General features: G+C 52.0%; 1 protein-coding gene across 1 annotated transcript; it reads left to right on the top strand.

The window, feature by feature from the left end:
* On the top strand, nt 1–26094 carry plpp4 (phospholipid phosphatase 4). Its single transcript, XM_028825616.2, has 7 exons — nt 1–388; nt 22433–22541; nt 23035–23125; nt 23253–23316; nt 23874–23998; nt 25071–25241; nt 25457–26094. The coding sequence occupies exons 1-7, from the start codon at nt 300–302 to the stop codon at nt 25654–25656; spliced, it is 849 nt and encodes a 282-aa protein (XP_028681449.1). The 5' UTR covers nt 1–299; the 3' UTR covers nt 25657–26094.
* Nucleotides 26095–26200: the final 106 nt, after the last annotated feature.

Genomic DNA, 26200 nt, shown 5'->3' with positions numbered 1-26200 from the left:
CGGCGGCAGGTGAGCCTCCGGGCACGGGAGGGGCGCCCCACGCCGGACACCCCGCGTCGTCACACCCCGGCCGACGCCCCCGCGCGCCGCCAGCAAACGGAGTGAACGAGGCGAGGCGCGGCTCCACCTGTCGCCAGGCGGCCGCGCTCCGTCCACACCTGACCGCTGGCGGCGCGGCGAGGCGAGGAGAGGAGAGAAGAGGCGCGGGCGCGCGGGGCTGCTGGCTGCGGCACTCACTCGCGCTGTCGGAGCTTCGCGTCTGCCTGCGGCGGCGGCGTTCGCTGGGATCTGCAACGGCCATGAAGTTGTCGGCGAGCGGCGGGCGGAGCGCCTTGCGGGAGCTGGCACTGGAGGTCGGGGTGCGACTTCTGCTCTTCGGAGTTTTCGTGTAAGTGAGCCGCCGCCGCCGCCACCGCCACCGAGAGCGCGCCTCCGCCGCCGATCCGCCGGGCTGCTCGTCCCCTCGCCTGCCTTTGTCTCGCGAAGCCGCGATGGTGAGCGGCGAGGGTCGCGAATTGCGCTCGGACAGCCGGGGGCTTAGCAGCGGAATGAACTGCGTCAGGCATCCCGGCCAATTAGCGCCCGGTCGGCTGTCGGGTGTTAGCAGAAAGATCGGACCGGTACCCGGTAAGGGAGCGAGAGAGAGAGAGAGAGAGAGAGAAACGGGGACAGGGAAAGAAATCATTGGGACAAAGATGAGGGGACCGTGCGGAAAAGAGCGGACTGAAGGAGGAGAGGCGATGGGACAGGTGCGGGGAGAAAGCCGCCATGTGGACAAGGAGGTGAAAGGCGCTATATGAGTGCCAGATAGACCGAGAGACAGAAAAGGCGCTATATAAGCTAGAAAGGGCACTTTAGAGTAGAGATTGTAAAGATAAGTAGATAAAAGGCACTATATAATAGATAGATAGATAGATAGATAGATAGATAGATAGATAGATAGATAGATAGATAGATAGATATGAAAGGCGCTATATAAAATTAATAGACAGATGGTTATAAAGTGAGAGAGAGACAACGAGAGACTATAAATACATCACAAGGATGCGGCAGTTGTGCCGAGCAGACCACCGACTATCAATTATCATCATTGCTAATGCAGCGAGACGGAGAAAAGGAGGAAAAGAGTAGAAAGACGGCGATGTAAAAGGCGCTATATGATTAACAGACAGAGAGAGCGAAAAGGAGCAATATAATAGATAGATAGATAGATAGATAGATAGATAGATAGATAGATAGATAGGAAAAGCGCTTTATAATAGGAAGACAGATGTTTGAAAGCCTTTATACATCGATAGAAAAGGCACTACATAAAATTATTAGGTTTATATATATATATATATATATATATATATATAGAGAGAGAGAGAGAGAGAGAGAGAGAGAGAGAGAGAGAGATTGTAAAGTTATTAGATTGATGCGGGAATTGTGCCGAGAAGACGCTCATTTATGAAATATCAACGCGGCCAATGCGGAGACACCGACAACAGAAGGGTGGCAAAAAGACAGGCAAGGAGAGAAGGGCGCTATATAGGCAGGTACGTAGGTAGATTGATAGAGAAATAGGGATGTAAAAGACACCTTGACATTAAAAAAAACAATACATAGATTGAAAAGGCACTATATAGTAGGGAAATAAACGTGTGAAATGCACTTTGTAAAGATAAATAGAAGTTAAAGGCAGTATATAAAACAAGGAACTCTATGGTAGATAGATAGATAGATAGAGTGAAAGGCACTAGATAGATAGATAGATAGATAGATAGATAGATAGATAGATATGAAAGGCGCTATATAATAGATAGATAGATAGATAGATATGAAAGGCGCTATATAATAGATAGATAGATAGATAGATAGATAGATAGATAGATAGATAGATAGATAGATAGATAGATAGATGTGAAAGGCGCTATATAACAAATAGACTACATCAGAAGCCTGCAGATCAGCGCATACCATCACGTCTAATAAAGAGACCCACACGGGTGGTTGGCGGGGCAGACGGACTTAAGGAGGAAGAGCAAAGAGACAGAGATGTAAAAGTCACTATATGATTAACAGATCGATGATAGGAAAGGCGCTATATAATAGGGAGATGGACATGTGGAAGTCATTACTAGTACATATTGATAGACGGAATAGGCACACAATCGAATTAAGAGAACAGACGGGTCTGCACACAGAGACAAACTTCAAATCTCTCAGAAGGTCGCGGGGTTTGTGCCGAGCAGGCGGCCGTCGCTGCCAATGTAATGAAACTGGCACAGAGCGGGCAGAAAGATGGAGAAAAGGAGGGAAGGCAGAGGGGTTGACATTGAACGACACACATAGATAGCTAGGTTGAAAAGGCGCTATATAATGTAGCCATTTAAGGCAGAATGGCCGTCGGACATTCTAGAATAAGGACCCGTCGAGAGCGCGCCTGCAGGTGCTGAACGGACAGCTCCCGGGATTCTGAAGTTGCTGCGGTTGTCTGCCCGCTTCAGCTCAAACTCTTAGGCCCGCGGTGTCGTGATGTGTTTTATGAAGCCCACCTGTTTAGTGCCAGCCTTGTTTTTTCTTGGCTTCTAGCCGGCCGTCCCAAACACCTGCCATGTCCACGATGCCACACAACAAAGACTGGCAGGTATAAAAGTGGGTCGAGCTCGGAGTGCGTGTGCCGGCGCTGACTGCAGCAGGCGGGTATTTTTAGAAAGCGTTTGGTCTTCGAGCGGCTTTGTCTGCACTCCGGTGAGCTACAGCGATAAAGGTGTGTCTTTTATCTCTCTTTTTCTCTCTTTAATTTTTTCTTTTCTATTTATTTATTTCTTTAGACGAGGTATTGGGAAGGTTTCTACTTTTGCCCCTCCCCTCGATTAGCATTTCTCACTCAGTCCTCTCTCCACCGATCGGCCACATCCGTCGACTTACTTCATTTTTTAGAACTTCTTTTCCGACTCGACCCACATAACCGTGAAGGACAGAAACTTCTGCACCAAACGAAGGTGGTCGGACTATCCGATACCTGACCAAAGCGCTCGCCCAGGACGTGTTTGTGACAAACCCGCAGAAGGAGACACTAAGCTGCCCGGTCTGCTGTGTGGCAGTAGAGATTATAAACGACACGCGTCTGAGGGCCCAGGCGGTCGCCTTCAAAGCCACCAACCCAGCGAATCCGCAATTCATGTGCAACAATGAAGGCATCGCAGATAGAAAGTCGGTGTCCTCTACAGGTGACAGACGAGTGACATTCTTTTAAATGCTTGTCGGAACGAGTGACATATGACCCCCCCCCCCCCCCCCCCCCCCAAGAGTTGACCTGCCGTCGATGAATTCCCGCTCACCGGACTGCGGGATATACGGGTTTTTTTTCGTGAATGGCAGGTAAACAAAGCAAACGCACGCACGACGAGGACTGCGCAATGAGCGTAAATCGGTTAAGGAATTGCCGTTCGGACCTCGAAATACGCGACGTAACAAATTCAGGGGGAAAAAAAACTTTGCGAGGAAGTCCGCACTGAACGACGCGCTCCTTCCCCTTCTTCTTCTTCTCCTTCTCGTTCTTCATCTTCTTCTTCAAGTGTCTGAACAGCAGCTGCCATGGTAACCCCTCACAATGCCGACTTACTCTCGAGGCTCACTGCGGAGGGGGCGGCTGGAGGTGTGTGTGGGGGGGGGGGGCTGACTCGGCGTCAGTGAAATGGGCTTCGGGTTTCAGGCGCGGGCTGCGACTCCTCTCGCGTCCATTTCAAGCCCCTCTTCGTCTTGTACGCGTTCGACTCACACAAACGAGGCGCTTCACGGCCAGTGCCCCCTTCTCAGCAGCGGAGGCGGGCGGCGGGATAACGAGAAGTGCCAAAAATAAATGACGATTATTGCCTCGGCTTTCCCATGACGGCCATTTACAGGACTACCGGATGAGGAGAGCCGTTAAGACTCCAAAGCTAACAGATGGCGCCTGACGATCAGTCCTGAGTCCCCGGTGATCGGCCGCCACTCCCGCAGGCGCTCGACAAGAACAAAGAAAGACGTGAAGTCCGTCCATTGATCACGGGGCCGAGCGAGTGGTCGCGCATTGACCCCCCCCCCCCCCCCCACTTCACTTGGGACGATCTGAAGCGGCGGCGCGGCGCGCTTTACTTTCAATTTGTGGCGACGCGATGAAGTTAACGAACTTCAGCACCACGGACAGCAGCCGGGCCGGAAGGCGCTTCTGAGCTCCGGTTACAGGTCCAGTTGGGGGGGGGGGGAGTGGGGGGGGGTCTTGACCGAGCCCAGACACCCAGCTGTGTGCCACTGCAGGCCTGGAAGACGACGAAAGCAGAGGGGAAGCCCATGAGGCTGGTGGGCGTCACACTCGGTGTCTGGAGTGCGTGCCCCTTGAGTTACCAAAACAGCGCCCCTAGCGTCCATACCATGCATTACACATTATTATACGTCCGGAGCACGTGCCCCTTGATGTCCATAGCATTGATTTGGGGGGGCTGTGCAGAATGTTCCAGAGCACACACTGCTGGCGTTACATAAACAGCGCCCCTCAGTGTCCAGAGCGTATATTGAGTGTTATTATACTGTGAGGACTGAGGGGGTCCCTATTAGTGTCCAGAGCACGTGCCACTCCAGTTACCAAGACAGCAGCAGTTGGAGTCCATAGTATAGACTGGGGGGGGGGGGGTCAGGAGTGTGTACCCCTTGAGTTGCATACATGACACCCCCTCCATGTCTGTAGACTGAGCCCCTTAACTCTGTGGTGCCCCTGAGGTGACGGTGGCCACCTATGTCACCTAATTAACTGACTCTGGGGTCAAAGCGCAGCTCACCTCCATAAGAGAAGATCAGGGTGCCGGATTGACCTCTGGAGCCCAGGATATAGCGCCCACCACAGGGCATTATTAGGAGCAGCCATCGCTGTGGCTGCCACGGTTCTCAGGGGCTCAGCTGGTGTCCTAATTGAATTAGCAATTCAGCGCACGCAGCTTCATTATTGGCGCCATTACGATTTATGTGCCCTGACAGAAGGACTGTGCCAAGGCGGCCGCCACGCTCTTTTATTTAATGCAAGGGGACAGAGAGCAGAGGAGGGGAGAGGCGGGGGGCCAGCAGACTGGACAGCTGCCTTTAGGCCATCGTCCCTCCCGAGCAGGACACAAGGAACTGACCTCTGTTGCTGGTGGGATCTCGGACTTCGTCGCCCCCTAGTGTCTACACTTTGTTACTTTAATGGCACCCCTGACTGGCCTGGTGACAGGGTGATATATTTCTCTCCCAAACTGTCACAAGTCAGATTCTCATTTCTTCAGATGATTGTGACTATCCGTGGGGTCAGCTCAGATAGCCCCCTAGTCAACGATGTCCATGGACTTCAGGTGGGTTCGGTTGTTCATTACGGTTCCGCTCAGCTCAGGCAATCCCATTATTTCAGGTATCCAGATTGTCCATATGATCCTGGCTTCTCAGGTGCCCCCTCTCTTCATGGTGGTCATACACTTCAGATGAGTCACAGTCCAGACCACTCAGAAGGTCCGTTTAGTCCTTAGATGATAGATGACCCAGATCGTCCAAATGGTCCAACCTGCTCAGAGTGTCCATGATGTCCAGGGTCTTCATGCACTTCAGGTGACCCAGGCTGCTCGGAGGGTCTGCAGTATCCACTCCACTCTGAACATTCATTATTCAGGGTGATCATTGATGCCCGATGACCCAGATTGTCTGTACAGTGCAGACCACTCAGCAGGATCCATTATGTTGGGTGTCCTTAGATGTCAGATGTCCCAAACTGTTCATGTAGTCCAACCTGCTCAGACAGTCCATAGTGTCCTGGCTGTCGTTACACTTCAGGTAACCTGGACTGTCCACATGGTCCAAACTGCTTAGAGGGTACATAAAGTTCGGACCACTCAGCAAGTCCATATTAGGGTCTCCTTTAAATGTCAGATATCCCAGATTGTCCATCAGGTTCAGACCACTCAGCAGGTCCACAGCGTCCAGGGTGCCCAGTAAAGCCACTAGAGGGCGATGTTCAGTGCTGATGTGACTCTGCAGTCTCAAGGTTAGGTGGGTCGCTGGCCTTTGGTGACACATGGCACATATGAGTGTGTGTTCAGTGTGTTCTGCTCACAAGATACAGAAGACCTCAGGAGACCCTGCAGACATTTCAGTGTGCGGTGAGTGACCGTGGCAGGGTGGTCATTGGTGGGCCGAGTGCCCTTTCAGGCTGCCCTCCTTGGTGGCTCTCCGTGGTCCTGAATGGCCTGTCTGTATGTTTTAGTTTGCTGATATTCCTCTTCACCTCCATCTTATTTGGCCACTAAGACCCCGAGTGTCTCTCTCTTTCACTTCTTTCTCTCTTTCTGACTTTTCTTTCTTCTAAGCTCAGTTTTTGTGGTCGCGTCTCGTTTAGCCTTTCTTTCTTTTCTTTACGTCTTTTTGGCTCTTTTATTTATCAGCTTCTTCTCCACACCTTAAACCTTCTCTGCTGCTCCTCGACTCTCTCAGTGCTTAGAACTTTTTATACTTTTGCCCCCCTAAAATTAAACTTTAGGGTTTTAGTTTGCCGACGCACCATCAAGTGCTTCACTTTTTGGTCGCTGGACCTTAGTGGTCCCATCCCGTCTACCCCTCACTGCTGTGCCCGCATGGCTTTCCCCTCAAGTGGGCTTTCAGACCACCATGTTGCTGACTCTGCCTTTGAATTTCCACTCCTGCACTCCATGATTTGTATGGCTTTGCCCCCCCCCCCAGCCCCCCCCCCCATTAAGTGATCCACTCACCCAAAAGGACCAAAACAGTGTGGGGCCTCCAAGAAGAGCCAGTGAAGCAGGCCAGAATTCCCACATGCGTACCCAGAGGAGGTGCACCCAAATGTGGCCTGAGCTCCCATGCGAGTGGCAGGCTGCGGCCTATGCTGAGCCAAAATGTGCGCAGCTTTAAACGTTCACAAAGTAAAGTCTAAGCTGCACCTGAGGGAGGATAACCGTAAACCTCCAGCTTGTGGATAAACTGGCAATGAAGGATCTTTATGAAAAGAGACTCATTTTTAAATAGCTGGAAATATCACAAAATGTTCAAAAGAACAAAATAATAATAATAATAATAATAATAATAATAATAATAATAAAAGATGCAAAAGGAGATGCCAACTGGGTGATCCTAATCTGGCTGTCACCTTACAGCATCTGAGATACAATCAGTGCCGTTTGTTTAGGTCCCAACTGGGAACTTCTTCAGGGTCACACAGGTGTCAGTAGTGGGATTTGAACCCAAAACCTCAGGGTTGGCAGTCCACAGCCTTAACCACCAACAGTCCCAAAACACCAACCAGAAATCAGGATCCCAAAAACAGAAGCGATGGCAGAAAATACAAAGAAAAGCAAAAAAAAAACAAAACAAAACAAAACAAAAGAGGAAAAACTCACCAACCACCAAGAGCATGCAGTGTACCAGAGGGGGACTGCAATTCCCATGAGCCTCTAGAGGGCTGGGGGCGGGCACTCAACAGAGATTGACAGGTGGCCCCATCCACAAAACCCAAGAGACATCACACATTGAAAATGAACGGCGATCACAACTGAACAAAAATCCTAAATGTGGGAATAATAAACATAATTAGCATAAATGGTCGTCTTTAGAGGATCAAACAGGAAGACAAAGGAGATTCACGTCAGCCGGGGTGGAACCTTCACTTGAACATCACACCTCATTACTTCAACGAGTCGGAGGATTCCAGCATCGCCACCACAGCCTCCCATCTCTTTGCTGGTCCGGTGACAAGTCCTTGTGCCACTTGGTGTGACACATGACATCTCATGACTTCCTCAACTTGTCATCACAGCGGCTTGTCTGTCCTGTGTATGGAAACCTGGCAGGCACCTTCAGTGGGGGGCGCTTGTTTGTAGGCATCACGATGGGCGAGGGTGCAATCACAAAGGGCCCTGGAACTCAAACTGCAGGTCGTCGCTGATTCACCCTGCTGCAGACACACAGAGATGGGCACTCCTGGCATGGAGGTGGCAGGCACTGGTCCAGCTGCCAACGTCCAATAGTGTTGTCAGTAAGCCTTGAGGTGTTTGACCGTGGGCTTCACTCACACATGTGGGCAGTTCCTGTTACATCCCACTTCGGGGTGTGATGGCACAGCGGTGATCTGTGTGTACGTGGCACCACCATCATGCCAATGGAAACAAGGAGGTGCCAACTTGAAAGTCAACATGAGGCGAGCACTTTGGTCATGCAGGTGCTTTTCTAGTATCTCTGCCATCCACATCATCCACTGACCCCTACAGAAGTACGTGTGGCACTCTTTCTCGTAAGGTGGCCGTCACCATTGGTCCCCAAAGTTGATAGCCAGAAATGTATGGAAGGGCAAAGGGACGCAAGTTTAGACAGAGAGAAGGTGGAAGTGAGAGGAGCAGAACTCTGCCAAGCGAGGCCCAGGGCCAGTGAGGGGGGGTGGTCTTCTGTCCCACCTGGGAATGACCAGGGCAGGCTAAGGCCACATCTGTAAGCTCTTCTGTACGGGCAGAGAACTGAGCAGCGAGGAAAACTGTGAAGACTGAGAAATGAGGACAGAAAAAGGAGAAGAAACCAAAGCCAAGAGTCAGCAGTGACAAGATGGCAAAGAAGAGCAACAGTGACACGCGTGAAAGGGACGTGTCACAAAAACGGAGAGTGAGACGAGCGTCACACCAGAAATGAAACTGATGAGCAGGCAACCGGGAGAGGCATCGTAGCGACGCAAGCCACAAAATGGTGCCACCCATAGGCGAACCAAAAGTGGCATCATGGGACAATAATAACCAATTCATAAAATAAACTTGACCCCCGAAGACAAAAAAAACAGAAATGAATGAACCCCACCAGGAATTAATGGCCATAAACGAACATCTCAAAGGGGTCAGCGTAGATGAAGACACATAACATCTCGCAGAGCCGTCAGGTACGCCAGTCTGTCCTTTATCTTTACAAATCTTCATAAACCAAAGGCAGATGGCACACACCAGCCTGGTGCTCCCCGTTCAATAAAGTGCCAAGGAAAGGATGAAAGTCAGGAGGGCAACGTGGCGGGCGAAACAACATGGGGGCTTTGGGTGAAACGCTTCTGAGGAGGACCCCAGTCTCGTGCCAGTCGTGGGTTAAAACTCAGCCAGTTACACAGGGACCTCCAGGAAGAGCTGGGACACGGCCGGGGCTTCTGGGACAAATAAGGAAATGAGGTCACAGGTCTTCTGTACAAATGTGTCAGCAACTGCGCCCCCTCTTGGCCAACCCTGAAAATGTCCCCTAAAGTGCACAGCCCTGACAACATTATGGGGAGGACAAAAAAAAAAAGACCCGAGGTTACAACCATACTGGCAGACTGGAAAGGCAAAAAGACACAAAGTGTCACCTGCATGGCCGTCATCAGGTGTGCAGCACGAAAGAAAAAAGCGGGCAACAAGTCTCCAAAGGAGAAGGTGAGAGCCGAGAAGATGGCGGCTGAGACTGAAGAATCAGAAATGGGCAACCAAAGGGCTGAAGAGGAGCCACACTTTGAAAAGTGTCTTTAAAGTCCTGTGAAAGAACACAACGGTCATTGTGACCAGGGAGACGTGAGGCTCTGTGTGGTCTTCGTTCTTCATCTCTCGGATGTTCTCCCTCACACGGCCTGCTAGCCACCTCCATGTTTCACCTCTGCAGATGAAGAGGCCTGGGGTTTAAGGTGGGCTTTACCAGAGAGGAGTGACACGGTGGCACCTGCCACAGCTCACAGTCCCTGGTGTGGAATGTGGATCTCCTTTGTGAAGTTTGTACAGGTAAAGGAGATCAAGGGAGGTTTAGAAGAAATGTCACCTGTGGAGAGACCAGTCTGGAAGATGACCACCGGTGGGAGAGAGAAAGTGTTGGGGTGGAGTGGGAGGACCTGCGGGATGAGTGGATGTCACGGGGTCAACTCCTGGCTTGTGGTGTCTTTAACCTTCCTTCCATTTCCAATCACCTTCATCAGGAGTTGGCACGCCCTTCATCAACTCCGAGTCTGGCCCTTCATCACATTCACTCCATTTGTTATGGTCAAACCTCCTGATGCTGACTGGCCAAGGGGGGGCTCATCTAAAGGACCCCATGACAGCTGATCAGACCAACTGAGTCAGTTTAAATAGCGCCCCCCTGTGTCAGCGGCCATGCCACCTGCACTTCAGAAGAGGTCCTCCACATTGAAGATAAGCCTGTTCAGGTGCTCAGATGGGAGACCACCTAGGAAAAGCTAAGGTCACTGCTGAGAGAGGTGTGGGCGAGGCCAGCAGGGGGCGCTGTGAACTGAATGTGGATCCAAAAGCCACTGTTCAGTGACGGGGACACTGCTCTAAAACTGGCACCATCCTTCAGACCTAAAACTGAGGTCCTGACTCTCATCTGTGGTCATTAAAGATCCCTGAGATTCTTTCCAAAAGTGTGGAGTGTTTCCCAACGCCCTAACTAAATTGGCCACCACAGCCATTGTGACATCCTACTTGTTCCTTGTCCCTATTGGCTCACTACCTCTGTCACCTCCACACTACCTAATAGCCAATGTGTGGTGAGCATACTGGCACAAAATGGCTGCCATCACATCCTCCAGGTGGATGCTGCACATCAGTGGGTGTTAACGTGCCCCCCCACCCCACCCGTCTAATGTGAAGCACTCTGAGTTTCTTGAGAAGTGCTTTATCGATGCAATGTCCTCTCCTTCCTCTCCTTCTTCTTCTTCTCCTCCAATGTGTGTTTCCTTTAAGTAAAGTCAAGTCATTCTTAAGCCATAGAAAGCACCGGCGAGGTGTCACCTGGAGTACTGCGTTTGGTTTTGGTCTCCATGTCACAAAACATAAAGAGGAGAAGACAAAGTAGCAGCAGCAGCAGAGAAAGTCCAGAGAAGTGCCAGCAGGTCAATTCAGGACCATGGAGAGCAACTGAGGAGAAACATTGGAAAGAGAGACATGGTGGCACGTGACTGGTCCATTCTGGTCCTTAATGTCACGTGTACCGAGTCCTGGGCAATGGGCCCTTGCTTGAGCTCCGTGCCCCATGGGGGTCCAGCTGTGTGCCACAAACTGTCATTGGACCATCGGATCCTAAGATGGAGTCTCCAAAGCCAATCCAGGTTAAGGAGACTGAAATGTGCCAATCAGAGAGGGGGCTGTGGGTGGTGTTGGTCCAATCTTGAAATCTGGACCCCCGTTTTGCTTCTCGGGGGGTACTTGGTCATGTGACCAAGATCATCGCTCCACGGGCACTGTTGGACATGGCAGTACAAACAGGGTATGGCGGTGTGAACACGCTACCTTTATCTGCCAGTGGTTTTCAAGCAGGGTGTCTTTGAACACTGGGGGGCCACAACAGCAGTCCTGGGGGGGGGGGACACAAAAGTACTGCTTAATTAATACTTCAGTTTGTATGCATGCAGCTGGCACCTGAGACTGTATGTGGCAGCATGTGCCAAGATGGCAAAGCCAAAGCAATTTGAGTTAAGGGAAGATCAGAAAGATCCCAAGTGTGCAACTGCAGCTGAAGGCCAGCGGGCCGCGGTGGAGGGGCTTGTATCAGGTGGGCTTTACTTTGGGACACAAGGGTCACTCCATTGCCTCTGGCAGGAAGGGGTTTTATTATAAAGCAGGACGGACCCCAAAGCCGCTTCCAGTGAGCGGTTGGCACCAGTGCTGTGCCGCTTCTGTGGGTGTCGGTGTAGTTGCCTGAGGGGATTTCTACAAAGGGGGCTTCATCGGCGTTTACTTCACTGAAAGGATTTGCTGCTTTAGTGATGGAAGAAAACTTCAGTCTCGTGACACCACGCTGCCTTCTCCACTGTGAGGCGCCGGCTGTCGAAACACTCAGCGATGAGCTGAAACTCTGCAGAAGGAAGGAAATGAAAAGGAGACCCCCAAAGTCACAAGATGTGGGGGGGGGGCAAAGCGCGTGAAGGCCGATCTCTACTTCTGTGTTGAGTCTACGCTGCAGCCCACGTCACCCACGGCCTGTCGACGAGGTACACCTGAGAGACGCACACCCCCTCAAAAAGGGGACACCAATGTGAGCAGAAACCACTCTGATTGGTCAGTTTGGTGACCACACACTTCGTTTTCTGGTCTGGAAGTCGGCGATGTAGAAAAATCTCAGGGACAAATATGAAAATGTGTAGCAAGAAGGAGTGGCGATCCTGGAGGGCACGATGTGCCCCCCTTTTAATGGCTCATTGGCTTTTGTGGAAGTCGGGTACCCAGACAGCTGAGTGAGCTGCACAAGCGCACGTCCTTTTGGTGTCACTGGTGTCACTGCCGCGGTGGGGCGTCCATCTTCACGTGACCTCGTCTAACGTCAGAGCGCTGGGCTGGGCGGGTTTAAATTACCCAGAAGCCTTCAGGAACGCGTTCATATGGCGTCCGCTTCTATTCGTTTTCAAATCGCCTCCACTTTCTGGTTGGCCCTCGTAAGCTCCGCCTCACAGAGAAGCAGAAATTGTTTGGAGGATCCGGGACGGCTGCAGCTGCCATGTCCCTCTTGAACCCGGGGCCGTCGATAGTCGTGTCTGAGATGAGCCGGGCAAAGAGGAGACAACCAGGCAGGAGTTCCGATATAAAAAGTGCTTTAACTATTCCAGTGTTCCAAATACAAAGAGTAGTGCAGTCATTCATTCCAATGAATACCGAAATAATCCCAGTTAAGAAACCATCAAGAGTAAATATTCAGATAAACACGTGGAGGAAACCAGCAGGAAACGGACAACTTAAAGTCAGCCATGTGTGTTCTCTGTCTCTGTCCGCACTGCGTGAGACACAAATCAGGCAGGAGGAAGCTTCTGTCCATGAAGAGGGTCTGCTAAGGGACAGAGGTGACGGTCACAGAGCCAAGCCACAGTTTCTAAACGACCGAATCCAGAGAGCAGCGCCGAGTGAGCGGCGTCACGAAATTAAAAGACAGAAACAAAGCTGAAGTGTCGGGGGACTCCCCCGTATAATCTCTCCATTGAGACTGATGTGACTGTGTGCAGGAGATCAGCTCTTAGATATGAACATGGCAGAGGAACAGGAAATGATGCGGCAAAGCGGGGACCGGAAGTGACGTCGTGACGCAGGGACCGGAAGTGACGTCGCCAGTAGGGTAGTGGAGTTTTGGATGAGCACGAGTCTGTTGAAGGTGTCAGTCTTTGTTTCCACCCCTCTGTTTGTTTTATTTCTGCTCTCATTTGGACCTTTTAGCTGCCCCCCCCCCCCACCCCCAAGCGCTCACACCCCCATGTGACCTTTACTCTGATTGGTTCATTAGCATCAGGTGCCAGCAGAATGAACTTTCACACCAAAATAAAAGTCTCCTTCCACTCCGTTCTCGTCCTTCTCAATATCCCTTCAGTTCACAGATGTCTGTGTTCGTGACAAGTGACCGGTCTCGCTGGGTCTGTGACATCAAGCAGTTCCTCGGAGCGTCACCGAGAACATTCTGGCCTCTTTGCTTAACCCTTTCAGCAGACAAAGGCTTTGAGTTACCAGGCCCTTAGCCATCCTGAGTAGGACGTTAATCTGCACCCAGCAGGTCCTCCAATTTTCAGGGGAAACGTGGCAGTTGGTGGCAGGATTGGTGCCCAGTGGTGTCCCCGTGTGGTGGTGAGGTGTCACCCGCTGCACTCGGCTCGCAGCCCCCATTCCCTTTATTCTGTCACAGTCAGGTTCCTTCATTAATAGCGCAGGACTGTAGATGCCACCACAGTCACGTGTCTGCCCTGCTCACGTTCATCAGTCCACCCGCAGCAGCAGTCGTCCTCCAGCCCACCACCTCCGGCTTTTCTTTTGTCTTCCTACCTCGACTCCCCAGTTCACCACCCTCAGGTCTTGGGACTGAAGTGTCCACCTGGAGCCGGACCTCCATCATCCTGCCACCTAAAGTCAGTCCAGCAGGACCCCCAGGGCACTCAATGGCCCCCATTGCTCTGGAATATTCATTATTGGGGGGCGATGAACCCCAGAGCTCCATTCTCCCTCTCTCTCCCTTCCAGGACCACCGGCCGCTGGCTCGGATTTTTATTTGTTTCCCTCCTTCAGCCCAGTCAGACCACCACAGGCTCCTTCCAGCCCATCACAAGTGCGGGTGTCACCAGCACGTGATGCCAGCCCGCCCTCCCCACTGGGGCTCACTCCCACAAACGCCTGCACCCCCTGAGCCCTGCCACGGACCCCCATACGCTTCATCACACACATCAAGCAGGGCCTCTTGAGAGATTATGGAGAGAAGTGAAGAGAGAAAGCCACTGCATCTTTTAAAATGTTTGGGCGAGTGACGAAGTACTGAGGGTCTGCGCCTTCAAAGGACCACCTGACGTCAAGCAGATCTGCGAATCTCGACAGGCCCCAGTATCTTATACAAAGTTACAATCGTAATCCAGGTTGGTCTGCGGCCCCCTGTACATCAAGTGTCCCCAAAGACGTCATAAACTGTGTGCCTCGTGACACTGGGTGATACAGCAGAGAGTGACGTAAACTAGAAGGTGTTGACACTGCCACCTGGTGGTCGGACTTGTGTTCTGGTTACGACCGTTTTTCGATTTCGTTTTGGTTTTCTCGGTTTTTCTTCCTCAGTATTGTGCCCCCCTGAGCGTCTTGACCTCAGCTTCTTGCTGCTGAATCGTCTCCTGGGTTTGTTGTGCCCCCAATAATCCTCGGGCACTTTGACGTGCCTGCAAGCTCATGAATGTACAACGTGATGACACACGCATGTAGAAGATGCCACCAAGTGGGACTACAGCTGAATGACAACACGATAGCCGTCCCTGGAATAAGCTGTGCCAGTGGAAGACGTGTTGTGTGCGCTTGGAGGAAACAACATGGAGCCAAGTGGTCTCACTGCAGCGTAACAGCACCCCCTACTGGCTGTGTCACGTTATGGCAGCATCCACAAAAGTAAGAAAGTGAGCTGGTGACCCAGGACTTGAAAGGAAATACAAAAACGATGCCAACCTCCTCAATGCCAGCAAAAAAACTTGTGAGGGAGCCCAGGACATCAGCAAAGATGGCAGGAGGAGCTGTTACCAAGTGCGACCAGGAGACCCCGCGTGAAGTACGTCGCTTTGGACACTTCACCTGTCATAAAGGCTTGATTTGGATCTGCAGAATTTCATGTTTCCCACATTTGTCATTAGCACCGATCTTAACACACACCTCACAGTGCCACCGTCACCCACAAGACACTCCGTCAGTGATGTCACGTGAGGGTCCTCGGGTGTTTCGAGTCTTTCAACATCACAGACCCTCCTTACCCAGGTGACCCAGCCAGGGGTGGTCAGTCGCTGACTTGTGTCTCAGTAGCTTATTTGGACCACTGATCACTCCTTTTGATCCACAGCCATCTTGATGCTTTCTGAGCAGCTTCAGTGCAGCCCCCCGATCCCCCAGCTCCTCCGCAGAGCGACCTCGATGGGGTAGCAACAGGTCTGCCATTCCCTGATTCGACATTCGCCTACGAGCCCCTCGGTCCTCCCAGGGCAGCGTTAATTGCAGCAGGACCACCTGCCCTGATACTTGTGACTCAAGGACCACGTCAGGCCTGAGTGAGGTCACAGCGATGGTGTCTGGGAATCTTCAGCTGCCAATCCCGGGCTGTTGCCAGTAGCGCCCCCCCCCCGACCCCCCCCCCCCCCCCAGTTGGATACGTATCCCCATTGTGGCTTGACAGAGACTGGTTTGTGGTGCCCAATAAGAGAGACTCCTGTGCTGATGGCCTCTGTGATAACCCTCAGCACCTGGTCATGGTGCCACCAATAATGCCCCCTGTCCCAGGACTTTTGGGCAACAATTTAGAATATGCTCCAGAGACCCCCCCCCCCCCAGCACAGCGGGCACACAGGGGTGTCTGTCAGTCCCCAGGAGAAGACACTAGTTGGCTGGGCAGGACATCTTAGACTGGCTGGGTGAGGAACTCAATCCTGTGTGGCTCAGCTTCCCACAACTCTGACCACGGGACCTCCTGGTCCATTAGCTGCCCCCTTGCTGTCACATCCCAACCATCCTGCACGTTGACCCAGCGCTCCGCCAGAAGAACTGCTGCTGGTGGTCTCATTGGGTCGTCTGGACTGAAGGACACGCAGCGTCACTCGGTGACTTTGGACTTTGTAGCCACGGCTGTGCTTGTTGCATTGGGTCAGAAACTAAGGTGGGACCTCATGCTGGCCACATCATCCAAACTCCAATTGAGGGGCTCTGATGTCAGACAGTGGGCACATGACAATGCCCATCTCTGTTGCTTGGCCGCTTTCTCGGGGCTGTCTGGGTGAGCTGCTGGGCCGATGGAGAGATGTAGGAAATGTTCACGTGGAGTCGCTCAGTGGGCAGATGTCCCTTGGTGGGGGTCTCTTTACGTTTGTCACAGTTTAACAGCTCCACAGGCTCAAGGCAACAGCTTGGCTGCGTCCCATCTCCACATCTGTGATGACATTAGTGCCCAGTAGGGGGCGTTGCAGCAACCCAAACAAGTCCTCAGTGTAATCATGAGGCTACCTGACAGAACGACTTCTTCTCACGTAGACCACCACAAGTTACAAATCTCTCCCTCTCTTCTCCACTCCTCGCCCGTCTCCTGTCCCAGCTCCTGTTATCTTGGACTGTGGACCACTTCTGGTGCCAATGGAAGTCCCAAAAAGCAAGGAGCACAGCCCCTTGCAGCGCCCCCTGGTGGCACCCAGGGACCCGGCCCTACAATTCCCAGCATGCCCTGTGGGTGTGCCTGACTCCAGGGTTGCTGCCACCTAGCAGCTTGAGTACATTGTCCCCCTCCCCGTTTATAATGACTCGTGCCCTGTCCCACTCAGGACGCCTGTCCCCCGTCACACGTGGTGTCAGAAACTCTCTGAAAGGTAAGCTGGGGGGACGCTAAGGCTGTGGTGCTTAACCTCACGACGGGGGGGACGTCAATGGCCTTCTACAGGCAACTAAGCAGATTGCACCCAACTCTCAGAGAGGTCCCCCCTCGTGACGACTGGACACTCGCGTCAAGCCAAACTACCTAAAAGTGAACCTCAGACATGTGGAGTAGGTGACCAAGTGGTGTGGAGGACAGGAGGACTTTTAGGGTCCTTCAGAACTCGACTTGATGTGATTTCAGTGGACAGGACTGGTGGGCATTGGTGGGCCAAATGGCCCGTTCTCGTCTCGAATGTTCTAAATGTCTCTGACTCTTAGGCCTGTCAAGGGAGAGCAAAGTATGGAGCCTTTCAGTTTGGGTGAGGTGCTCGCTGGATGAATGCAGAGATACGGAGAATGTTCAGTTTTATTATCGAGACCCCCAGGCTTTGTGGTGAATGAGCGGTGGGCTTTGGTGTTGCCTAGAAGACGTTTCTTGGTGGGTGTCCAAATCCAGCTGTCTGTTCCATTTGTCACACATTATTGGTTTCACAGGCTCATGGTGACAGCTTTGAAGTCACACACTTGCACGCCTGTGACAAAATGAGAGTCGAGCTTCTATCGGACCACCTCGTCATTCACACACCGTTGTTGCACCAAAGCCAAGATGTGAGAATCTGGGCAAATCAAAAATAAAAAGAAAATGTGGACAGGTGTTGATAAGGAACTGCCTGCTGGCTCCATGCCACGGCTCTTCTGCCATTCAGAGGCGCCAGGTGCCAGTTTAGAATGTCATCAGCCTCTTCAGAACGAGTTGAGCTGAAGAAATTCAATCAGAGCCGAAGGACGTGCCGCAAAGAAACTCGCAGAGAAGTGAGGATCCTTTCATGAGGATACTCGACAAGACAGGAATTCTAATCCGGTGCCATCCTGGCACCTTCATCACACAGGCGCTTATTGTTGATGTGCGCGGTCACAGGGTGCCCCCCCCCCCACCTCTGCTGAAGAGACCACTGTTCATGGTCAAATGCTCTCTCTGAAGATGAAGGCTGCAGGAAAGCCAGTGCCATCCCAGAGTGCTCGGAATGTCAATTGGAGAGTGAGACATCTGAACTGGCACGCTCACATGATGCCATGACAGGGACCTCCAAGAGTGTCGTGAAACTGCTGGAACATCCCAAAGCTGCCCACCCTATCTTATTGCCCCCTACACTGCCACGTGGCATAAACCTCTGCCTGAAACAAGCTGGGCTCGTGACATGGCCATGTTTGTCCCTAGCCCCTCTCTGCCAGGCTGTGGGGCTGGCATCAGCAGGTGCCCTTGTAGTCAGTGAACTGCTAAAGGTTGGGGGCGGTCCCTCAGCAGTGACATCAGGGTGGCCCCACCTCTTGGACTGTGGGCGGTCCTTTAGCAATGACATCAATGTGGCCCCACCTCTTGGACTGAGGGCGGTCCTTCAGCAGTGACATCAGGGTGGCCCCGCCTCTTGCAGTGAGGGCAGTCCTTCAGCAGTTGACATCAATGTGGCCCCACCTCTTGGAATGAGGGGCGGTCCTTCAGCAGTGACATCAGGGTGGCCCCGCCTCTTGGAATGACGGGCGGTCCTACAGCAGTGACATCAGGGTGGCCCTGCCTCTTGGACTAAGGGGCGGTCCTACAGCAGTGACATCAGGGTGGCTTCACCTCTTGGAATGAGGGGCGGTCCTTCAGCAGTGACATCAGGGTGGCCCCGCCTCTTGGAATGACGGGCAGTCCTACAGCAGTGACATCAGGGTGGCCCTGCCTCTTGGACTAAGGGGCGGTCCTACAGCAGTGACATCAGGATAGCTCCACCTCTAGGGCTCAACCCACAAAAGACAATGAGCACATGAGAACAACACAAATTACATAGATAGTAAATCAATAAACCAAAAATGCAACAAATGTCAAAAATTTTAGACAAAGAAGACCCAGAGAAGAACAATAAAGCAGCCAGGGAACACACTGCGGCTGAAACATGACAAATACTAACTAACAACAAATTTTAAAACTACAAAATAACAAATCAAAAGTGAAATAATAATTCAACAACAACAACAAAAATAACTAAAAAAAATGAAAACACACCCCTAAAACTGCCATCTTGGTGTTGTCACATGATGAGACTTTGTGACAATGGCGCTCAGAGCCTATTTAAGATGGGGTCCATGTTTTTTGTGGTCTTTGTGTCACCAGTAATTGTTTTCCAGTTTTTCTGACTTTTTAGTGCCCCCCTGAAGTCCTAGTCCTCATCTGATGATTTATCTTCACTCCTGCCCTTGTCCCACCTGGCCAGTCTGCCACACGTCTCTTATGCTGATGAGGCAGCATCTCGGGCAGCCTGATGGGCTTTCACTGTCTGGCCCCAGAGTGGCCGATGGCACACCTATGGCCAGGTCATGTGTCCCTTAAGCTAAATATGGGGGGATATGGGCAGACCTCAAAGAGAACTCTGGCAGTCTAATCCAGGGCTAAGCCTTCTATGAAATTGTACCCCCCGAGGTCCCCCAGTATTGTGTGGAGTAAAAGTGTAGATAAGAAGATGAAGGGTTTGGGGTACCCCGGGTGTCACCCTGTGATAGCCTGCAGACCATCAGACATCATTCCTTTGAAGCTCACAGCAAATGTTCCCCTCGGGATTTTTAGGATGGGCTGTTGAAAGGGGCGGAGTTAAAGGCGGAGTCAGGAGTCACGCTGCTCTTCTATGCTAAAGCCAAAAAAAGTCCAATTGTTAGGCAAAACTGTGTGCGACTACAAGATCCTTCCCTGGTGTACCAATGAAACCCTTCCCTTAAAGGAGGCCCATGTGTGCCACACGCTTGTCAAAAGTTCACACACCGCTGCCACCCTATGTTTCATGGGTGGGAGCTTCACACGTTGAAAGGAACAGCTGCCCAGGTGTCATCTGCTCACCTCACCAGCCTACACTCTTCACAACTAGCGTAGTCGGCAGGATTTCTAAACCAGGCAGTGTGTCCCCAGTTAGAAAACAGCAAAGGCCGGTGAAAGAGTCGGCTGCCTCCGCCTAACAGGCACCTTTGGGTGTCATAACAGCGAGCCGTTCATCATCTCAGAACAGCTTAGTCAAAAGCTCAGCGCTGCTCTCGATATGCTTGGCCGATCACCGTCACTCTTTATTTTACTTTGATGTCAACGCGCCACTGGCGAAACACAAAGAGCCAAGACAAAGCACCTCGGTGTCTTTCTATCGATGGCACTGTGAAGAATAACGAGGGGCAGGACCTCGGGCTGTCAGCGGCTCTCCTCGTTAAGCGGCACCAGGGCAGCAGAATGAAATGTCATTGATTAAGCGATGAGAAGGGCGCCTCAGAGTGCAACACATGTCAGCCGTCTTCACGGGGTCTCTGCATGCTCGCCACGGGTGAACCTTTCATCTCCTGCACACATTAAATATTCAATAAAAGTGCCACATGAAATTCTTCAACTCCCTGAGACACACCGTCTGTGGCAGAACAGGGACTGGCAGCTAGAAGACAAAATCGCTCCATGGATCTGATTGGGTGGAGTGGCACACTGTAGGGCTGTGAGGGTCACCAGAGTGACCTAGACTCACTATAGCCAGGTCATGTGTCCCTTAAGCCAAATGTTGGGGGTCAAACAGCAATATCCCCCTGGACATTAATGGTGGGCACATGGATGGTGAGCATAAGACCATCTGCACCTATCAACTTGCTTAAATCAAACCTGAAATTTCAGCCAATCCACCCCTTGTAGAGCTGCTCAGAGAACATCGCAGCCTTGAAATCGTAAACCCCGCCCACCCCAGTGAAGAGCAGGCTCCGCCCCAAGGACCCACTGGATCCCCACTCACTCCACAGTGAATGACAGGCCCCGCCCCCTCATTTTCTCATGGCTCCAGACACCCAATGCCGCACCCCACTTAGCTGCAGGCTCCGCCTCAATGGCCTACGTTGCACTCTCCAGACCAAGAGCCCCTCCCACCACAGTAAATGGCAGGTCACAACCCAATGATTTACAGGCTCCAGGTGTTCAGCCCGCCCCACAGTGAATAACAAATAAACTGCGCTCTCCACCAAATGGCCCTGACGTTTAGGGGCATCAGCTCAAGTGGTGAGACCATCTGTTTGATGTACGCCCGTCAAACTGCTGATCTCAAACCTGACAGATAGACCTAATTCAATAGGGCGCCACCTGCAGGGCAGCTCAGAGAACGTCACAGACATTAAATCTTAAAGCCCTCCCTAAATAACAGCAGGCTCTGGACACTGAATGCCCCATGCCAGTGAACAGCAGGCTCAATGACCCTCTAGACTGACATCCCCTTCCATAACAGTGACATACAGTGCCCAACATGCACCACATGTCAAAAACAAGCCACACCCCCAATTAACTATAGGATCCGGACACATAACTCCAGGCCCAATGAACAGCAGGCTGCACCTCAATGACTCTAGACCCTGCCCCAATGACCAATATGCTGCAGACCCCCAGCTTCCTGCCCCAGTGAACAGTAGGCTCCGCCTCAATGACCTGCACCACCACCGTTAGTCACAAGATGCCCAACACGCCACCCTAATGATCAATAAGCTCCATCTCAATGACACACTCCCCTAAGACTGACATCCCCTTCCATAACGGTGACTTACAGACCCCACCCTCAGTGCCTTACAGGCTCCAAGTGTCCCACCCACACCATAGGCTTACCCACCCACAGGCTCCGCCCCAATTATATTTAGTCACTAGATACCCGACATCCCATCCCAATAAACAATAAGCTCCGCCTTAATGACCCACTCTTAAGTGACTTACAGGCCACACCCCTTGTGACTTACAGTCTCCAGATGGCCAATCTCCACAACCCAACAAACAACAAGGTCCTCCCCTACCTCAGCCCAGAATCTCCACCACCCCCCCACCCCTGTAATGTTTCCAGGTGGGTGACAGAAATGGTGAGCATGAGAGTGTCACATCTCAAACTACCACGTCAGAACTGAAAGACCAGCCCCTCCACCTCAATGACCTCTGGTGCACCCCCCTCACCACAGTGAATAACAGGCCATGCCCCACCCCATAAACTACAGGCTCCACCTTTATGTCCTACACTCCTCAGACAGACTCCTCCCTCACTCTGCAGTTCTTATTCAGCTGCTGGGTCAGTGTGCCTACATTTCCCATAAGTCCCTGGATTTGCCTTCCTGATTCGCTGCTGGCCTTCTTTGCTTGAACTCCTTGTGACTGTGGCAGTGACATCGAGCAGTTCAACATATTGATGTGACAGGACAGCCCCCTGACACCCCACATCTATGACAATGTGTAATGACCATCCAGAGGGTGGGTCCTTGTAGGCAGTATGCAGCTTGAATGCCACCTTGTGTCATGGGGAGATCTTGGCCTTAGGTCAGATGACTCTGTTATGCCCTACCACCAGGCTGGCACTAGAGGCCTGAGGTGACAACACCATCAGTGAAGAGCACTGGACTATCCTGAGCCTGGTGGGGAGTAAAAGTTCTTGTTTAGCTTTTACTTTGTTAGGTGTGGCAGTCACTTGTGAGGCCATCAAGATGCCATCATTCTCATTATGCTCTCAATGACTCCTCAGTCCTGTCTTTCTCCTCAGGTTCACAGAGTTCCTGGAACCTTTCCAGAGGGTCATTCAGCCTGAAGAGATGTGGCTTTACAAGAACCCGCTGGTGCAGTCTGACCTCATGCCCACCCGCATCATGTTTGTGAGTATGCACTTGCCTGGCATGCCATTCTTTCGGCTTGCCCTCAGGGCAGACATCTGGCCTTTCTCTTACTAGCAGGTTCCCTGAAGGCAGGAGAAGTTGAGGACACCCAGAGAGATGCCAGTCCTACATAGCATCTTCCACTGCTGTTTGCATGGCATGTGCTGACTTACTTTATGTGCTTCATACAGTTTACTGCAGGTGCCAGTGGCACCACCCTACTTTTCCACCAAAAGGGGTTCTCATCCTACATGGAACCTCATCATGCAAATTGGACCCTGAGGGGCCTTTCTATGAGCCTTGATTGTTCAAGTGACACCTGGTGGGCCACTGTACCAAGGCTCTCACAGTCTTGTCTCTCCAACATTACAGGTGCCCGTCAAGTGGAATGTGCTCTTGCTGCTCAGTAAACTCCACAGACAGCTCGCGTCTAAGCAGACAATGGCATCATGGCACCAGCTTGGTTGACTGCTGCTCTTTTCTGTCTCCACAGGCCATCTCCTTCCTCACCCCCCTGGCCGTCATATTTGTGGTAAAAATAATTCGCCGGACCGATCGGACGGACATCAGAGAGGCGTGCCTAGGTAAAGCACTCTGATGAGCGATGTGTGTGGGCTCTGCTGGTGCTGCTGCCCGCTGCTCACTGTGCCAATTGTCTTATGCTCCAAGGGGAAATTGTCTTTTTTCATGACCTTTGTTCTCGTTCTGCAGCTGTGTCCTTGGCACTGGCCCTCAATGGAGTCTTCACTAATACCATCAAGCTCATCGCGGGACGGTAAGCCTGACGGGGGATTTGGTGGTGGGACAGGAAGGGGACCATAAGGGGAGTGTGAAGTAGTGCCACCTCTTTATAATCAGGACAACAGGGCACCCCACTGTGGCCCTAACTGAAGCTTTTACTTGGTACTGGTCAGGTCAATATAGCGCCCCCTGTGGTCCTGATATGAACTGTTATGTATGTGGCTGCTCAGGTGGCTGTGGTGCCAACAGAAGCTCCTTCTCTGATTAGTCAACCAAAAGGAAAGTTCTTAGAATGAATGCCCAAGTGGTCAGGTGAATTCAGTGTAGCGCCCCCTCTGGCCATCTTAATGCTTGTGCTGCAGTGCCTTGTGATGCTATAAAGGAGGAAAGGCTGGAGGATCAGGACGATTCAGACGTCTGTGCCCCGAGTGTCTGTGGCCTCCTTCAGGAGACTCTGAGCTCTGAGGTGGTCGTGCCAGTCTACTGCACCGTGACGACCGCCATGTCACACACCTGCAAGGACCCACACTGACTGCTGACGGGGGAGTACAGGGTGCTGTCGCCCAGCTGACCTGTTTGGTCTTCTTGCAGGCCGCGGCCCGACTTCTTCTACCGCTGCTTCCCAGACGGAGTGATGAACTCGGACATGCAGTGTACGGGGGACGGCGACCTCGTGTCTGACGGCCGGAAGAGCTTCCCCAGCAGCCACTCCTCCTGTAAGTGTGCGAGGTTGGGGGGGGACATGGGGACGTGGGTCATGGTGTCTGGTGGCAGATCACTAAACAGGGTCAGGCTGGTGGCAGGTGGCGTACGTGTGTGTGTGGGCATGACAACGGGTATCAATCGATAGCAGTGGGCAGTAGGGGGCGCAAGTTAAAGAACAGCAAGTGCCACACATCTGAGTGCGTCTGTCTGTCTGTCCGTCTGTCTGGCTCTCATTTCATGGATACATGTCTACATCAGTCCGTCCGTTTCTTGTTTTACCAACACGTCTGTCTGTCTGTCTGTCTGATTTGTCTGTCTGTCTGTCTCCTGGTTTACAGACACACATTGGTGTATCTTCACCTGTCAGTCCGTCCATCTCATGTTCCATGGGCACACATCTGTCTGTCTCCTAATGTCAAGGACACATGTGTCTGTCTGTCTCTCAATGCACTGAGACGCCTCGCTTTCTTTCTACAGACGTGTGTCTGTCTACCTGTCTGACAGTCTGTCTCTTTTTACTGACATACGTGTCTGTCTGTCCATCAATCTGTCGTTCATTTTAAGGACGTGCGTGTCAGTCTGTCTGTCTGTCTGTCTGTCCATCTGCCTGTCTCCTGTTTAACAGACATACACTGACATCTGTTTAATAAACACATGTCAGTCTGTCTGTCTGTCTCTCATTTCATGCACACACACTTCCATTTGTAAGTCCGTCTGTCTTGTGTTTCATGGATCCACATCTGTCTGTCTGTCTGTCTGTCTGTCCATCTGCCTGTCTCCTGTTTAACAGACATACACTGACATCTGTTTAATAAACACGTCAGTCTGTCTGTCTGTCTCTCATTTCATGCACACACACTTCCATCTGTAAGTCCATCTGTCTTGTGTTTCATGGACCCACATCTGTCTGTCTGTCTGTCTGTCTGTCTCATCTGTATACACTTGTCATGTCTGTCTGTCTGTCATTTTACAGACGTGTGTGTCCTTCTGTCTCCTATTTTTCGGACTCACATTGCCGTCTGTCTGTCTGTCTGCCTCTTTTCATGGACACACGTGTTCCAAACCCTCTCTTCTGTTTTGCAGTCGCCTTTTCCGGCCTCGGCTTCACTTCCTTCTACCTGGCTGGCAAGCTGCAGTGCTTCACAGACAGCGGGCGCGGGAAGGGCTGGCGTCTGTGTGCGGTGGTCCTGCCTCTCTACTGCGCCATGATGATCGCCCTGTCACGCACTTGTGACTACAAGCACCACTGGCAGGGTGAGTGTGTGTGAGACACGAGGTGCCACCCATGGGCTCTGGTGACGTCACCCAGACCAAGCAAAGCGGCTCCTCTGGGACGTGCTGTCATAACATTGCCCCCGTGTGCCCCACCCCTGAGAATCACAGCAGCCATCCACCATCCATGCTGCGCTCGATTCAGGGCTTCATCAGGGTGACATCACAAGTCCTCACCGCCGTCTCTTTCTTTGCAGATTCGCTCGTGGGGGGCTTGGTGGGCCTCGTCTTCGCCTACATCTGCTACCGGCAGCACTACCCGTCCTTCCTCTGCACAGTCTGCCACCTGCCCTATGAAAGCCTCGGCCTTCCGGCCACTAGCATGGAGGAGGAGCCGCCTGCTGCAGACAATGCCACCAGCCTGCCTCTGGAGGGACTGACCGAGGGGCCGGTATGACTAAGAAGACGGCCGACTCGTAGCACTTGCACATTCCAGTGAGCCTGAGGCTGGCGCCCATGGCCCACTGTCTGTCTCTTTCATGTTCTGCCATGCAAGTCCACATCCCGTTTTCTACCTGGTCACACGCCGTTGCTGCCCGCCTCTCCGTGTTACGTTGGCATGAGATTGACTTGCTGTGTTTGGTGCCGACCGGTGTGCCGTTGCGCCTGTGAAGCAGACAGAGATGTGACTGCACTTCCTCAGCTTCAAGGCAGGGGGCGCTATGAGTCAACGGCAGGGCGCCTTCCTGTGTGGCTCCTCACAAAGCAGACCGTTGCTGAAGCGCCCCGGAGTCGGCCTCTACAGGAGGCACACCCGAAAGTCGGCGGCTCTGAAAGCAGGCAATGGCGGTGATGGTGGTCCCGTTGTTTCTATTGTTTTCATTAAAGATCAATAAATCTGTAATATTGATAAGTATGGCCATGATTATTTTACAACCACCTTTATTTCCACTGTCCAGTCTCACTTTTGCCTATCCAGATGGCAATACCGTGAACTGACC

The sequence above is a fragment of the Erpetoichthys calabaricus genome, chromosome 2 (genome assembly GCF_900747795.2).
Source record: "Erpetoichthys calabaricus chromosome 2, fErpCal1.3, whole genome shotgun sequence".
Lineage (NCBI taxonomy): Eukaryota > Metazoa > Chordata > Cladistia > Polypteriformes > Polypteridae > Erpetoichthys > Erpetoichthys calabaricus.
The sequence above is the reverse complement of the archived record's forward strand: the minus strand, read 5'-3'. Positions and strand labels throughout refer to the sequence as shown.